The sequence below is a fragment of the Catharus ustulatus genome, chromosome 1, assembly GCF_009819885.2.
Source record: "Catharus ustulatus isolate bCatUst1 chromosome 1, bCatUst1.pri.v2, whole genome shotgun sequence".
Lineage (NCBI taxonomy): Eukaryota > Metazoa > Chordata > Aves > Passeriformes > Turdidae > Catharus > Catharus ustulatus.
Genome location: NC_046221.1, coordinates 88,433,069 through 88,451,577, shown reverse-complemented (window position 1 = coordinate 88,451,577; position 18,509 = coordinate 88,433,069). Strand labels below are relative to the sequence as shown.

Below are 18,509 nucleotides of genomic sequence, written 5' to 3'. Positions count from 1 at the left end.
CTGCAATTGTCAGTGAATTTGGTATGATGCAGACAGAGTTCAAAATAGATGTTCCTTACTGGCCTGCTGACCTGTTAAAAATGCTTCTTCCTGTTATGAAAAACCCTGAAAAGGAACCAAATTGTATTTCATCACCATGTTGAATTTTCACTATGTATTCCTCAGGTTATGTGCAGAAGTGCTTCATTTTAGATGCAGATCTGTCTCTTTCAATTGCCAATGCAGACTACAAAGCTTTTTAGCAATATCACATATCAATTTACCTTTCTAAGTTGTCCTAGTTGTCTCTTTTTTAACTTCAGTGACAGTAGGAAAAAGATGTTCTTAGCAGTCATAAGTGCTTATGCCTTAGCACTACTAAACCACCTAGCCAACTCTTAGATTTAAGAAAGATGCAGATAGTTTGATATTGATGTATATTACCTGTTTTTAATGTGCTGGGGAGAACCAAGACACTTGAAAGCTCCATTGACCATAATAGCAAGCCTTGTGCAGAGAGCTTCGCATTCTTCCATACTACAAAATAAATCGGGGGGAAAAAAATAAATGATTAGGAGTGAAAACAGAGAACATTGCTTATACCTAACTTTAACTAAAGAGGAAGAATTTGAACAGCTGAAAAACAGGTACACAAAACCTTTGGCTCCAAAGGGTAACAGTCAAAGATGTAACCCTAATCGATATATACCAACAGTCATTACCACATGACAGTTAGAAGAGAGTCTTAAACCATTATTTATATTTTTAGTGCATAACTAATTGGACAATTCTGATCAGAACATGAAGCAAATGCTCCATAAGCAGTCTCAGGAATGCTACTGAGGGAGTCATTAACTCTGTTATTCCCTTTAATACCTCTTTATGATTATTCTGAGGTAAAGGATAAAGGGAGAGGAATGAAAGCTTGCTCAGCCTTTCTTTTGCATAGTATATGGACTTGGAAAAAAGCTACCCTCAGCCTGATTGCAGAATAGAAGATCCAAAATACTACAATCCAAACAATTTAGGGAATGGAAATGTATCTGAATAGAAAAGCAGGGTCCTCCTAGATGTAACTGCTTCATATGATAAACAATAGCTTTGACTTGTAAAATATATGGCAAATGGGTTGCACCCCTACATATTATGCAGAATTGTGTGAGCAGCTCTTTCAAGGAAGCACTTGAGACATAAGGAACCAGTTGGGATGCACCCATCATCTCAAAGAGGACTCAAAGATATTTGGTGCTCCTACAATTCTCAGTGTGCCCTCCCCAACCCTTCTGAGGCAGCTGAACAAGAGATGCCTTGTGTACCTCAGCCATGGGCCAGTCCAAATCAAAATGTTTTGGCTGTACAAACACTGGCAATTAAGTACTGCCCTAGGAACTATTTCTTTGTAATATGACAGGGCTGTGGTGAGAGCTGCCAAACTGCTGTGTCTGAAAGAGACAGGGAGAGGGCTGACACATCTTCACACAAATCAGGAAATGCAGTGATTTGTAACTCCTAATGCTCCCCTTGGCATAACGCTCCCCAGCTGTGGCAAAATTACACAAATTTAGGGCTCTAGGGACAGTTAATAAATTCCTCCCCAGTTAAACAGAAGTCTTGTCTCTGAAATGTCAGTTAAAATTTGTCTATGAAACATAGATAAACAGCCCTCAAAACCTGATCTTTACACAGCAAACCCTCTCTATACCTTACACATCTTTGCTGATATGTATGAAATTTCGCTTCATATGTAAAATTCCTGTACTTATACAAGTGAATAACCTTAAAGCCCCAACGGCCTTCAGAAAATAGTATAAACAGTATAAAACAATTTCTCCTTTCTTCAGCCTGGCACAACAATGTGAACAGTATCATTGTACTTATTGTCTGCTTCAAGCCATTTGTTTCATAGAGCTAAAGGTGTGGTTAGTACAATTTAATGGATTTTGTTTGTTTGTTTACATCATGTTAGTAATGAGATCACAAGTCTCTTCTATTTAGCTGGTATTTGACAACTAAAGGTTCTAAGCTTATTTTTTCCTGAAAATCACTGACCTGAACTCACAATACATAACCCATGTTCCCTAAATGAGTGTGCTGGCAAACAGTTGGCCATCAAACACAGTGATTTTCAAAATTCATCTTCCATAAGTGAAACACTAGAAATTTTTTTGGAGAATTTTCCCATCAGTAATGGACTGGGACAACAAATATATTTCAAGAATATCTAAAAAAAACCTGAAACTAGAAAACATTGGAGGAAGTTAGGCCACATTCCTTTATGAATTTATCTATACTTCAAATCTCTTTTGGCCAAATGTTTCATTGTTGTTTTGATTTTTGAATTTTGTCTTCTCTGTACAGGTTTTCATGATCTCTCCCTCATTGAAAGAAATTATATATATAATTATGCACACTATATATATTACCTAAGGGAACATTTAATTTAATTTATTTCACTATAGATGATACAAAACAGTATTGATGTTTCCTACATTACACCAGTATACCAGCGACCATATCAGAGAACTGACAAGATATTTAATGTGGATAAACTCTTCTAAGAGGATGGAGTCTCTCATGCTATTTCCAGTAATGCATAAGAGAACAGCTGCCTCATCCATCTTCAGGATGCCATGGCTTACTCTTCTCATACACTGATGCAAAGCAGAAATTTAATAAAATCAGAAGCTTTTTAACTCACACTTTCCTTTGTAAGGATTTTTAAAGTAGCCAGATACAAAAAAGTAACCTGATGCTCCAAACTATGAAGAGACACTAAAACACTGATTAGAAAGAGCATGGAAAAAGAAGACTCAATTACATCATCTTTGCTGTGCCTACAGCCCCTTGAGTAACAGTTATTCTTTAAAAATTGAATATGAAAAATACTTGATATTTAAATATGTTCCTTTTTCATGGGTAAGAAGGAATTACCCTAAAATTTCAAGACACAATCTTTGTTTCATAACAGAGTGAGCATGCCTTCAGAATATGCTCCTCTGCAGCACAGGAATATTCTGGCTGCAGGGATAACGGTCTTACCTGTGGGACGTCAGCACAGCTGCACAGCCATCCTGAACTTCCTTCAGGATAGCTTTCCAAAGGTAGCGTTTTGAGCAGGGATCCATCCCAGAGCTGGGCTCATCCTACAGGAAAAAATATGAAAATGACACAGCAGCATGTGTCAGGCAGCAGGTTCTCCCCAGCAGAAAGAATTAACACAATTCACAATAAAATTGTATATCTTTCTCTTTAAGTGTCACATTTTCAGAGGGTCACCTAAGTGACAACTTGATCAATATTTTGCTTTAACACATACAGTTTAATGTCAAAATTTATGGAAGCCACATTTTATTAAAGAAGTGTGCATACATAAACAATATTTAAATATTGTTTATTATGTGTATTTATATATGCTTATCATATATATAATTTTTTACATATCATCTATGTATAGTTATAAGTATTTATTATATTTTATCTGTTTAAATATATATACATATATATATGCTCTTTATGATGAGAGAGACTTGCAAGTGTTTTTTCTCACTTTCTGGAAATGGAAGCATTTGGTGACTGTTTCTGGTCTGCATACACATCTGTCAAGAGCACAAACAACTGGAGAAGTCCTATAGCTCCCAGATGTCTACACTGCCCATCTCACATACAGGTGTTTGATGTTTAGATTTGACATCCTATACCAGTTATTCCCACAGTCTTTAAGAGGAATTTTCATCCATAATGGAGAGAATTTACAGCATTAAATAACATTAACTCAGTGCAAACCAACTGGCAAACCCATTTCCCACTTGGATGGCTTGCATGGAGAAAGATGTGCTGCTACAAAATCTACATTTCTCCTTCTTATCCATTCCTCTTTTCCTCACTAAATCAAATTTTTACTTCTTCCACTCATGAAAAAAAAAGGAATTATATTTGATGTGAAAATCTAGTCTCTTTTACTACAAAACTAGGAAGAAGGAAACTCTTCCAGATGCTTTCTATCCAGTGGGATTCCATGGGGAGTATCAGCACCTGTTAGACAGATATGGTTTTGGCCAGAGTATTTTCAGCAAGGAATCCCAGCTGAAACCTGGAAGCAAAGTTTTTAAGAAACAAAGTAAACAAAACATCTCATTTGTAGCTAATTTTAGTGCTTCACTACCAATGTCAGAGGTCAAAAAATTCAGTTCAGTCTCTCATTATCTGTGGATTGCTAACAAAGAAAACATAAAAAGCAATAAACATGAAGCAACCCACAATCTTGCTCAAATTAATAGCTATGATCCTGGATGCAATTTAGAAGCAGATTCAGTAGTTTATGTTGGTGCCTTTGCTTTCAGCCAAAATAATTTTTAAAACCCTCCTTTTAAAATACTGAAAAACTCCTTTAAAATCTGCTAGCTTTCTAAAGCCAGCAAATGTTTTAAAGAATTTGACATGTTTAGATATCTTTCTTTCCTCTTTTCATTCTATTTGCAACAGTCTGTGCCCTGCAGCAAACAGTTGGTTGAAATGGATACTTGCAGCAGTACACTGTCATAAAGACATTTAAAACCAGTTGGAGCATTTCCTAAGTTCAGGAAAAAACACTGATTTAAGATAATCTCCTCCTTTTACTAGCTGAACCAGGGTCAGTTAAAGCATAAAATGCAAATAAAATATCTTCACTTAGAAGCGAGGCAATGGTAGGCAGTTTGAAGCAGCAAAATGTGTCTAATCTTCGGGAACACAAACCCCAGAGAACATCAATTTTATCTGGTTCAGCTTAGCCTGCAATCTCTTCCTGGAAGCCCTGGTTTCCCCCTCATCTCTGAGGAGAAGCTTTCCTACCCCTTGTTTTGAAAAGTTTATTGCACTATTGAACAGATTTAGCTCTTCCCAGCCAAGTTTTAAGAAAGCGATGTTCAATATTCTCTAGAGAAACAATAGGCAATGCTATGAAAGAGAATGTAGTGTTGTAATGATGCAGTTCTCAAAGCTTTATAGCTCCATGATTTTCAGTATAAAGGGCATTGTTTACACTGGAATGGCCAGTGTCAGGCCTAAATGGGCAGTAGTATGCAAGAGCCGCAACAATTTGGGATAAGTAACTCAAATTAATATAATTCATAAGTATTACTTGATTATGTGACTTGTGAATGCAACAAAATGCAACAACTATCCAGATTTATGAAATAAATACAACCTAGTAAGAATTAGGAGTATCCTAAAAGAACATGGATCAATTAAACACGGATTTGGAGCATGGAATACTACAATTGTATTTCTGTTGAAGGTTTTTTTCTTTCTGTTCACCCAATTGCTCCAAGGAAGAAAAAAATAGGAAAGAAAAAAACAATTTCACTTTCTATTTTTGTGAGCACTGGAGAATAAAATTAAAGTCATTCACATAGCAGAACAAAGAAGACAGCTGTACATCTGGGTATCCATTACTCCCTGACAGATCAGGAAGCTACCTGATTTTCTTTGGAGCAACATACAAGACAGCAAAATTCAGAGTAGCCCATTTTCCATAAGCATAAGATTGCTTTTACTCACCAGTAAAAGTATTTGGGGTTTACCAACTAAAGCCACAGCAGTGGAGAGCTTCCTCTTGGTGCCAGCACTATACGTTCTCACCAGTTTGTCAGCATGGGCATTGAGGTGTAACCGGTCAACCAGGTCCTCTGCAACCTGCAGTTTGCAAATTTGAAGACCAAAAAAGATGACCCAGATTAGGTAGCATTTGTGCACAGATCGTGCAAAGAACATTCTTTTCATGAATGTTAAGAAAATGTACATGTTGTTTCCTTATTTATCCCAGGCTTGCTGCTTATTTTTTTTTTTTTTAACCTTAAACATGGACAAAAAGCCCCTTCCTTCTTCAAAAATGATAAATATTTTCTCATATAGAAATCTAGCTTTGTCACTGCTCAACACAGAGATTTGTATTTGGTTTTGTCCATGGGTCAATGATCTAAAACACCTCTCATTTCAACTTATTCTCCACTATTTATTTGTTCAAATACCCAAGTAACTGAAAATTCAAGTGATAAAATTCTCCATCAGCTACAAAAAAAGATATGAAAATGTTAGAAGAACAAGTCACAGTTGTGGATTTAGAGTTTCTTTAAGACAAAATGTAACAGGATTAAATTAATATAGTTTTTTAATAACTGAGAGGGGCAAGATAATCCTAGCTGAATTGCTTTTAATTGCTGTAATAAGAATGTATGATCAGACCAAGCTGGGAAGGCATGTGAGCACAGCTGGAGACAATGCTCATCCTGTCCCCTATGGCCTTTTTTCTTTACCTTGTCAGAGACAGTCCTGGCATACAAGATTCCCTAAAATACTGGTGCTGGAGAATATTAAATGTAGCAATAAACTTAATCCATCTATATCAGCTACTACTGCTGGATTGCCCAAGGAGATATTGCCCAAAACCTTGAGGGACACAGCAGCAGCTTTTCTACTTGCTGCTGCCAAATGCACCTTACAAAGCAGCAGGAGTTTGGCATTCATTCCTGGGGGCTGTGTCATCAAGGAGTGATCAGCTTTGTTACAAAGCGAGTTCTACCTGTAGGTAGGACAGCTGGAAGATTCCTGTAAAACAAGGAATTGAATGGTGCTCTTACATTAACTGCCGGAACAGCCCCAGCAGTATGGTTCTTTCTCTTTGTTTCCTCTGCATTGCCTTCAGCAAAAAGCTAGGAGGGGCTTGAAGCCTTAATCATATCAGATGGACAATTTCCAATTAATTCAAAAGTTCAATAGGAAAAAAAATTCAATAAACAATATTGTGAATTAATATTCACTGTCCATCATGAGACAATCTGCCACAAGCATAATAATACTTTCTATAGGAAAGTTTTATGCAAACACTTTTGGAAATGATCAAGATATTCATGACCTTTTTAGCAAGATTTTTCAGGTGATACTTATAAGAGACATCTCTGAGAGCAAGTTGTCTGAAGGAAGGAACAATGCTGCAGCACTGAGAATCTACAGTATTCTTGTCATGATCCTTGGACAGCCTTCATAGCCACTGTGTTTGGGGTACCTGGATGTATAACCCGACAGCAGTGCATGACCTCATACAAAAACCACATTTCAGAAATATTTCTCTGTCTACCTTAGATGCAGAGAAGTTTAAAAAAAAATCGTAACAACTATTAAACTATCCACAGGTAATATTACACTGTAAAGTTCAAGGCTTCTGCTATTTCCAAACCAATTCACTGTAATTTACTTCCAGTTAGAGATGTGGCCTTAAAAATGGTTAATCACCTAAGCTATATTCTAAGATAAGGTAACTGAGCTTTGTTTTGATATGTGTTTTTTTCTCTTCCAAATATAGGTCTCATAATACAGCAAAGCAACACACAAAGTGAAGTCCTCTAAAGAATATGATAGACAGCTTATCCTGTCTACAAAACTGACTTTACTCCTACCACAAGAAATGCATGAATATTAGTGACTAAAGAATTATCCTCCTATATATTCACCAACAATCACACAGATGACACAGAAAAGCTCATAGGAATTTAAGATCAGAAAGTGAAAAAATATACAATCCTATGTTAACACCAAATATTCATTATATATTACATTAAGCTTCAAGAGTTATTAAAAAATTATCAAGAGAGGACTATGCATCACAACTAAAATGTAGTCAAAACTATCCTTTAGCTATGACTAGAACTCCTATTTCTAAGACTGCTTTGAAGTGTCATCTCAAGTCAGCAAAATGCTTTTTTTTTTTTTTTTTAAGAGACAATGAATGCTGCATGGGGAAGAATTGAGAAGGTCAAGGAATACTGCCAGAGAGAGAAGAAAGTAACCATTCAAGTTAGATGGGTATTCTTGTAGTCTGTAACCCCCAAGGAGACTCAATCATGTCAGGTATGAACATAAAGACTTTGAAGGGACCAACATTTGCAAGATTTGCAATTCCTCACCTTGAATTCTCCTCTCTGTGGTGTGTGCTCAAGCATTCACCATGACCCCACAATCTCCTGTTTCACACAAGGAGATAAAGCCTGGCAAATGTCTGCTATAGAAAATTTTCAAGACAAAAAAGCTAAATAGGTAAACAGGGTGGGAATAATTTCATAGTACCACTTTGCTGCTACTTAAAATGTGGAGAGTTTCCAAGACAAAGCTTGCAGAAAATCACAGTCCACAACATAATCTGGCCTGGTATCTAGATATACTCCTTAGGTGCAAAACATATCAAATTAAAACTGACTTGCATTTGAATCACAGCAGCAACATAAAGGCAGAAGGAAGGGACAACTTTCTTATTCCTAAATATTTCCCACTTGCACCTAAAAAAGTCTCCTATTCCTGCTGCCCCCCCTCAATTCTTACTTTTCAAAAGAGTACTGCAGACTATGGTTTAGCAAATATAAGACCATAGAGCTCAATCTTCTTTCAAGAGATGACCCAAACACATTTTTCTTTAATGTATATTATAAGATTTCCAGTAATGTTTCAGCTTCATCACTAATACCTAAGCAACAACAAAACATTAATTTGAATGAAATTAGAAATATTGCATATAAGGTATATATTACATGTTAGCTATATTGTAGAGGAGCCTAAATATCTCCATTATAACTTCGTCTGTATAGCCAGTGGTTTGCATCATAAATACAAAAATCTCTCTTAAACTACTTCGAATGAAAGTTAGAATTGAGCATGTGATCAATCCTCAGATACAGATACATTTACACCAGAGAATTAGAGTTTTAGTGGTTTCCTTCTTGTAGTGAATGTGAGATATATACACAAACACCTTCTCTCCTTCCTTGTCATATTCAGCATGATGCTCTATTTCAACAATGTTTCAATGACCTTCAGCAGCAAAGAGTGAGGAAATACATCAATTTATTTATCAAGTTGGTAACATTGAGGCCAAATCAAAAGCTACAGAGTTATATGCAAATATATACATTGTAAGCACACTTGAACCATGAAAATATTTAATGTATATTCATGGCTGTAACAATGTATTTAAATTTTTTCCTTCCTTCATCCCCACACCAGTAGTAAAAATTATAACAGAATTCACATCTATGAGCTAGCTATTTCCTTATCTTCCAATATTTCTTAATGATATTTACTTTTTTCCTTATCGATTCTAATATACTTAGCAAAAGATTTTCCCCAAAATGTATTTGGGCCACTCCACCTAGCTTTAGAACAGGCATTGAATGAGCCCTTCAATCTGTGGCATCTAAACAAAATCTCCCAATATTTTGTGGAGTTCCTAATGACAACATTCATTACAGAAGGGTTGTAAGATAACTTTTTGCACACATGCTGATTTCTGTGGGAATAAAGGTCAAAACAGGCACAGTCTCCTCCATCCACCAGGGAACTAAGAGGTACATCCATTCCACTGAAAAGTGGTAATTGTGTAACCACAAATGCCTATGGCTTTCCATTCCCTTTAACAATTACCTCTAATACAAAAGTAAAAAATTATGTGGTGCTAAAGACTTTCAGTCTGTGTATTTTCCAGAAAACCTTGGAGCTAGAGAAGACTCAATCTGTTAAAAAAATTGAAACATAATGTGTCTATCTTGACTTGAAAGGCTGCATCCATCAGTTCATTAGTTCTCATCATTTCTGACACAATAAACAAAATGCATAACTTCTTGATATTTATTTAAACTCATCCTCATAAAGCAAATCTGACCCAATACTGAAAATATGTGTCATATCCAGCATAAGTGATAATAAACCTGGATTGAATTCTAGAGTCATCTGAAAAATAATTTTACACATCCAAAACAGTAATTTAAAGTGTCAGGTTCTGAGTAAGTGGTTACAGTGTAGTTTGAATATAGCGATCATTCATCAATTCCACACAAAACAGTATTTATTTGACTTCCAAGTAAACTCAGAATTGTTAGATTTCTTATATTTGGAAAGTGTATATCCATAGTCAAGTTTCTGGGGAGACAATACCTTTTATCCCAAAATCTTATAAAACTATACACACCATACACACTAATTCTGCTTGGGGTCCCAAAAAAAGTAAACATACAAAGAATAAAAGAAATTACAGATTCCCATTTTCAGAATCCATAGAATATAACATGTAAGGAAATCATTGAGACTGTAGAATCAGAACAAAATTGTCCTGGAGAATTAATGAAAATTACAAAAAAGTTACTGACATTCCAAAAAGTTACCCCAGAAGACCTGATAAAGCTTCTTTTAATATTTGCAACAGATATTCTAATGCTAATGAGGGATGCCATTTGATGATACACTAATCATTTTAATTTTTTAAGAAGCTAAGTGCTGTATATTGGAAGAAATTGAGATCTAGTCAATTGATATATTAAAGACATAAAAATTAAAAGTACTATGTTTAATCAGTATCCTTCTAAATAACCTAAAAGCTTTACTCTAATTTTTCCAATTTTTAACGAAAAGAAACTTACAGAGCAGATTTGTGAAGTATAACATAACTTCACATTACATGTGAAGCCTAACATTGATAGTAAATGACCCATTTTTCTCCTCCTTTCCCACTCATTTAATTACTGTTTTGGAACATTAAGTGCACTCAACTTTATGTCAGGCACTTAACTCCTGCTGCTTATAAATCTGTCTAGCAAAGGATTTGGTCCTTGAAGTTAGTGCTTCAATAGACAACTTCAGCAACAACACAACCTGTAAGCCACCTGCCTGCTCACCAGTTTCTTAAAAAACAAAATGAATGTATGTTTCTTTCCTTATCAAACCAGTGTACTCTTTAGAATACATGTGTCTGTGCATATTAGTGCAATTAGTCACTAGTAAATATTCAGAGGCAGGCTTGGAGTGCTGTATCATAGGCAGGAGGGAATGATGAGAAAATAACAGCTTACGTTTCCATACAGCTGCTCCTCTAAAGCATTCCAAAGCCTTATTTTCTTTATAGGCAGCTAAAATGCTCACTTTCTCCAGGCAGCAGCCATTTATGAGTTGAAGCACAGCAGCTGTTGAGAGCTTGACAGCAGTGCCACACAGTCAGGAGGGCCCGGTGACAAAAACATTTGTTTTCCTCTGAGATAGCTGTATTTCAGTTTTTGATGGAGGCAAAGCAGAGCCGCTAAATAATATTTGCAGGAGCACTTTGATGCCTTGATCATAAGCATATGGCATCAAAGTCTGCTCTGCAATCTATGTAGACAAAAAAAATTAAGACAACTGAAAGGAAGAATGATCTCTCGTTCACAAAAGTGATGCTAAGGCACAGAAGGTAGACTATAAAGAATAGTCTAAGCCTATATCTAGATCATCTGAGGTTTAGAAAGGTTAATGTTTGTATTCTCCCAGTGCAGACAGTAACATAACTCACATATAAATGAATGATTTTCATCCATTTGAAGAAGGATGTGTCTGTGATGTACCATACCACTTGAGCAACTCTTCCCTAACTGCTGTGGAAGAACTGTCACTTTGTGGATGAAACAGGTAATTACAGTAATTTTATGAATACAAGCCGCACTGACTATAAGCCACATATCTGGGTGTTGGCAAACATTTTGTTCTTTGTCCATACACAAGCCACACCTGATTATAAGCCGCTCTGCCATTTGCAGCAAGGACCCACGTGCAACAAAGTTGCCAAGTAGTAACAGAATCGTGGGTTGGCAGGGTTTACTGGCTCAGCTCGGGCTGTGAGGGCTCAGGGCTGCCGACGGGGTCGGGTGGCCCAGCTCAGCGCTGCTGCTCAGCCGGGCTGCTCAGGGCCGGCCACCGCCACCGCTAGGCTCGCTCGCCCCGGCCCGGTGTTGCCCCGCAGTGGCAGGCGGGCATGGAGCCTGCTGGCACCCGCGGCAGTGGCGGGACGCAGGGATGGAGCCCACTGGCACCCACGGCGGCGGCAGCGGCAGGAGGGGAAGGAGCCCGCCGCCTCCCTCCAGGCCATGGGGCCAGCAGGGGGAGCCCCCTGTCTCTCCCCTGGGCTGCGCTGCCTGAAGGAGGGAGCTCCCCCGCCTCCCCCCTCCCCATTCTGCCAGCACGGAGCCCGGCTCCACCTGCCTCCACAACAGAGTAACCAATTTGTAACAATTGCGTAAAGCCGGGTTTTACTGGCAGGTGAAACCTGGCACCTCGGTTTGCACTTTCGGGGTTGTAAATGTCAGAAAATTATTCACATATTAGCCGCTCCTGAGTGTAAGCCGCATTTCCAGGGTGGGAGCAAAATTTTAGTCAAAACGGTGCGGCTTGTAATAGTGAAATTACTGTATAGTTGAGGGCTTTAGTGCAACAACAACCATCCCTTAATATATTTCTTTTGGATCGAGGGAAATATATGCAAGTTTTCAGTGCTCTGCTAGTAGTCTGAAGTAAAAATAAACACTAGTAAGCTATGAAGGGTAAACAATCAAACAAAAGACCATATGATAATTTCTGAACAGTCTGCAAGTAACATGCTGTTAAAACAGGTAAAAGTCCAGTCTTTGTCCTGGGTGGTGGACACTGCCCAAGACAAGGGGCAATGACTTGCAATAGTCACATATTTTCCCCAGACTTTTATACAGAAATATCCAAATGATCAGCCTAAGACTGTAAAATTATTAAATACTGCCTATCCTGATGAATACTCAATGTCCCTTAGAGGAATCATACCTTTTTTTTTTTTTTTTTTTTTTTTAATAAGATCTATCTGCTAAAGAAAACAGGCTGCAGAGAACCAGAAAACAGCCCTCTCCCATACAGTCAAGGAACTGGTTGCAAACCACTTACTAGAGACTGAGGCAATTGAGACGGAAAAATGCTGGGTAGTAGGAGGGGAAAAAAAAAAAGTTCATTCAGTTTTGCTTCTGGAAAAATGAAAGGAAAACAACAGGCAGTATTCTGGAGGTTATGAGAGCAGTGCCAGAGCAATCTACTTGGGACCAATCTATACATCAGGAATCAACAGATACCAATTTCATATCACACTACAATTTTCTCATGTGAAACAATTACGCAGAAAAGACTGAACAACTCAGGTCATATTGTAAACTTCCTTCTGCTGATACAGAAACTCCCCATGTTTTACACCATATCTGTTTCATACTTAATTTCTGGTATTGGATGTCTGGTTGCTTCATTACAGAAAAAAGAGCTCAGTCTGCTGATCAGCACAGCTACACCTGTATCTGTAAATCCAAGAGCCCCCAGTAATATTCCCAGATATTATCAACTTCTATGCTAGTAAGCTCCCAAAGCATTTTCTTTGGCCTGCTCTCCTTGCACAAACCCAAGCTTTGTGTGGCAGCTGGAGCATTTAAGAGACTGCTCTCATCTTGTCAGTTTTAAGACAGAGTGCTGACTGCTCCTATCCCAGTGCCCAGGTGTTTCATTTATTTATACAGAATCATACAAAAATTTTTGGTTCTTTCAAAGTTAAATTGTGTCTCTGAAGAAAAGAGTTTCTCAGAGGTACAAGACTCAAAACATGGTGTTCGCTCACAGTTCTTTAAGTGTGATAGTGAAGGCATGGAATCATTCATAAATTTAATTTCTCTTAAGGTTTCTGTACCTGAGATTTCCTTTGCAATAATGCTATTTTACTATCTGCAGTGATGTTATTGTGTTTTGAACTGGCATAACAGAAAGAAAAAATCCACATTATTTAATAAAATCAAGGTAATGAAAAGCCTTATTGCTAAAGTTGTTAAGATGAAATATTATATAGTTTCTCATGTTCAAAAGGTGCAATAGTTCTATAAACTCTCAGTCCAGCCTGGCAATAGCTCCCTCTGCAAATCTATTCTGGATAGTTACCTTAGGGATATCCTGCTTTGGAATCCCACGTAGTGTGCAGTAATAATAAAGATGCTCCCAACCTGTTAAAAGTTCATCCAGGGCATCTTGCTGTGGACAATATCCAATAAGAATACCTTCAGAGCTAGCAGAGAGTATATCCATTTCAGACCTGTTTAAAGAAAAAGAAAAATATTTGAATGCCACTTAACAAATCCCATGGCCCCGGGTTCCACCTCTGGGATACAAAAACACACACAACCTCAAGTCTGCAGATAAATGGGTTTGAGTCTCTTTTCCATGGTTGCTTTAGTGCAGCATCACCCATACACAAAGGACATTTTTTGTCCCTTTTGGGTTAGTCCAGCCACCAGCATGTCACTGTTGTGACAGTATGTGTATCAAGGTCAACATGAAGAAGAGACACTCATGAGAATTAATGCTCACCAATTTTACGTCTCTTACCTTTATGGTAGTACCTGCTCTAAGGAGACACATTTCAAACCATAGGGTGTTCATATTGGATATTACACTACATATAATATTATATTCATGTCAATCACATTGAATATTGAAGAGGAAGGACTTGAGAGAGAGGGAAATGTTGCTGTGTATTCTTTGTGTGTCTATGATCACACGTACGCATGTGCACGTTCTCTAAACGACAAGAGTAAAACAAAACACAGGATATTAAAGTCTAGTAACTTAAAAGACAATACAGGAAAAACTATAAAATTATCCTGATTTAAGAGACTTTGGCCTTCACTTTGTAGCTCTACAGCATTACTTGAAATTACATTCATTGCTAAGAAGCAAGCTTGATTGCAAGGGTGTCTCATTACCCATAATGACACTAAATCTACCCTATTTATTCCAACATCTAATTCCACACTCAATGATGCTGATTTACATGTACAGAGAGACCTGTCAAAATGAAGATACTCAATAATAAAAAAATCTGAGCTTTGAACGAAAAACTTTTCAAAAGATTCTGAGTAACAGAATGTTTTTCCTCTTAGTGGTTTTCTACATTTCTGATTAAAAGAACTAAATATATGATTAATCATTTAGACACAAAGTAAATGCATTAACTGCAGGATCTACAAATACCAGCACTAGTGAAAATATAAATATGTATCTCCTGTTAACAAGATTCAGGAGTCTGGGGAGAAAAAATTCTGCATTTTACATAATGAACCACAGCATGAAAATATATTTTAATGCTATCAAAAGAAAAATTAACATGATTATGACAAACTTTGCCACAGAATTATTAGAATGGTCCTTTGCTGTTAATGGCAGAGATATAAAATCATGGTATCTTGATTGGTGCTAGGTAAGTTATCTGCCTATAGACATCTCTCTAAACAAAGAGCAAAAAGAAGAAAGGTGATAGGGGAAGGAGAATAACAGAAGTGTTCTTCATTAATTTATATCCACTTATAGGACATTTCAAATTAAATATATACAGACCTTTTACTGTCTCTGTTTCCAACCATACCTATGGCAAATTAACCCCTTTTTCTATAGTCATCTTTAGCATAAGATATGGATTGAATAATGCTGATCTTTTGTACAATTAGTCAGCACCAGTGGACTCCTTATTTAATTAATTCTAACACAGGAAAATACTATTCACAGTGAAATGTTATTTGGATGCTGCCGAACATAGAGACCTGTGTCTGAGCTTTGTTTTGCTAGGAAGATTCATGCACAAGGTTTTCTTTTGGTGCAGCTGCTGTCTTTTGAGAAACAAGAGACTGGGCTTTTGGAAATATGCCAAATTCAGTCAGAAGAGAACAAATCACACTCAGGGGTAATTTCAGGGACATTTACTCAGCATGACCCCTGCAGCTGGATAGAAACATCTTGTCTGAAATGGGTCCCTACCATGAAGAACAAAAAGTTAAATATGGATAGTTGCAAAAAAACAACAGGCATCCAACATTCTTTAGCTAGAACTCTATTAGAGCATCCTTACTCAGTTTACATCAGGAGATAAAAAGTGTCCTCAGTGATAATTGCACACACAGGGCTCTAGCGCTCTGCCTTTGTAAAGCACCCAGTCTTAGGTGAACAGTATCCCACTCACTGAACTTTGGCTTTCATAAAGTGAGGGCAAAGTGAAAGTGCATAATTTAATATTCTTGCTCAGTTTGGTCCCTTATCTTGCAACTTTATCCATTAATGCTGACCTGAAGGCTTCAAGACTTCCCATTAACACAGAGATTCTACTGTATTCACTAAAGAACTCATGGACCTTTCCACCTCACTCCTTCCCCTCATCTCTGTATCTGTCAAATCAAAATCCAACCAGAAAACAAACAAAGAAAAACAAAAACAAACAAAAAGCCATATTAGTATTCTTATCTTTTAATCAGACTTTATGTGCAGTATAATACCTCTTCTTTCCTCAACATCACAGAGTAGATTTCCAAATCAAAATTCTGGACATTATAATTCAGTTAGCCAGGTCCTAGCCTAAGCTTTTTCTGAAGACATAAACAATATAAATAAACAATAGATAAAAGAAAAATACATTATAATTTTTAATTATAGTAGACATTGTACAACAGAAAACAAGCTCTCATCTTAGGAAATTGATTTTCCCTGAAATTCAGTTAATCTCTCAGATTTCATTTTTATGGGTCTAAATTAAATGAACATTTCAAGTAGTGATGGCATGATACCAGAAAATCTTCTCAGTAAATTATATACTGTAAATACTTTCCACTTTTCTTTTTTAAATTTCTGATTCAATTCATTAAACTAATTATAATCTTCTTCTTCCTTAATAAACATCATCATATATGCTATTATCATAGCATAGAAATATATTTTTTAATATTTTCCGAAATATAGATTAGCATGCAGCAAAATACTGATTCTTTTTTCTCAAGCTAGAGAAAAACAGCCATTTGTTTTCTGCCCTATTATTATCAGGATGCCAGAATTTTTCACTAGACTATACACATTAAAAACAAGACATACAGGAGGAAAATCTCAGCTCATTTTATAGAGAGAAAGAACATGTAAGTATGGATTCCAACCCCTCTTCAGAGTACAGTAGACTCAATGAAATCTAGTATGATATCTAAAAACTGTAGGAAGGAAAACAAGCTTTTACATTAATATTTTCTGCATTTTTCTGTAGCTTCATAACACAGCATACTTTTTATCTTTAAATTCCATTAGTAATTTTGATTAGATCATCTGATGAAGTTAAGATATAGAATATGTTTTCTTCTTCATTTTTCTCCTTCATTTTTGGACTACATCCTTATGCTCAGTCAAGACTCCCCCTTGTTAGTTAAATTTTCCTGTAGAGGGAACAGCTGCAACAAATGACATCACCAAAATATTTCCAGAAATCTTTATATTTTAAATATAAAGTTGCAGAATTGCATTTCTAGAACTCCTATAGAAATGGTCAACCGAACATCTGGCATCCACAAAAAAATAGTGGAATCTAGCACTTGAAGCATGGAAGATTTTCTGTCCCATCCCCATCTAAGTACTTTGCTGAGAATCATGATAATTTGGTGGAAGACATCCTGAGAAAACATCCAGGGCTCAATCAGACTTTCCTCCCTATGGAGTGCTCATCTCATAGTTTTGTATTATTGAGGAAAGAAACTTACCAGACTTACATGACACTCAGATCATAAAAAAAAAATCAGAATATAGGAAATTTTTGATTCGAAGTTATTCCTCCAGTGACCATTTCAAGGCTTTTTACATTAATCTATTCATTCTGAGTGCTTAAAGACAACCCTGCAGTCATGGGTGGCATGGGACACTCGAGTCAGAGAGCCTTTGCTGACACTGAAAAGAAACATACCCCCTGGGACGAGTGAATATGATATTGGACAAAATCCCTTTCCTTATCCTGTATAAACTGAACCTGCAGTTTCCAAAAGGCCAGAGTTGTTATTGCAGAACTAGATTTGGATCTAGTTACAATGGTTACCAACATTGTTTATAGGTGGTTGTGGGTTGGCATTCAAAGGTAACTCTCAGCGCTGAGTTTCCAGAGACAACTTAGTACACCTGATGTCAGTCTTATGGCTGGTTTTGGAAAAAATTGTTTCACTGTTGGCTCCACTGTGCACTTTGTTTCACTTTTATATGCCTTTTCTGCAGTTTTTGAGTGCAATTAAATGCAGTGATATATATGGTACTTACAATACCACATACATATATATCTGCTTCTGCAGAGAGATAAATTCTATTAATTAGTCAAAATGAAATATAAATTTACAAATTGCAAAAGTACTTAGACATTTCATTGTGCTCATAACTGCACATTCATTTCAGTGCATACTAATACTCAATTAAATTACAAAAAATCAAGGTTAAAATATAATTAATATAACTATAGTTACATTATAATTAGACTAATTATACTGATATATAGTGTAAAAACAGCCATTTCAGCCATTATATAGATGCAAATTTATTCTTCCTTTCAAGTTAAGCTATTTGAACTACATTTTTAATTATTTATCAAGCTGAATATCATACCTATCAAAAGAGTTGAAGTTCTAGCTATAAAGAAATACTTTACTTTTCCTTCTACGTAGAGCAGTTCTTTGGTCCCATGACTTTGTAATCCAACAGCTGACATGACTGATACTTAATTCAAATAGGATGGGGAATTGCTGTCATGGAGGATCTCTGTGCAGAAGGAAGATGGAAATTCATGGGAGATAAATTAATTACATGAGGAAGACTGCCAAATGCTTCAGTCCTTGATGGGGCAACTTATGAACAAGATGTCAGCTGGTTTA

At 36.6% G+C, this 18,509-nt stretch overlaps 1 protein-coding gene across 1 annotated transcript in view; it reads right to left on the bottom strand.

The window, feature by feature from the left end:
* ABCA13 (ATP binding cassette subfamily A member 13) overlaps positions 1-18,509 on the bottom strand; it is a 169,612-nt gene that overhangs the window by 15,933 nt on the left and 135,170 nt on the right. The window contains 4 exon segments of the mRNA XM_033058592.1: positions 424-516; positions 3,019-3,122; positions 5,518-5,652; positions 13,741-13,891. Coding sequence (XP_032914483.1) covers positions 424-516; positions 3,019-3,122; positions 5,518-5,652; positions 13,741-13,891 — 483 coding nt within the window.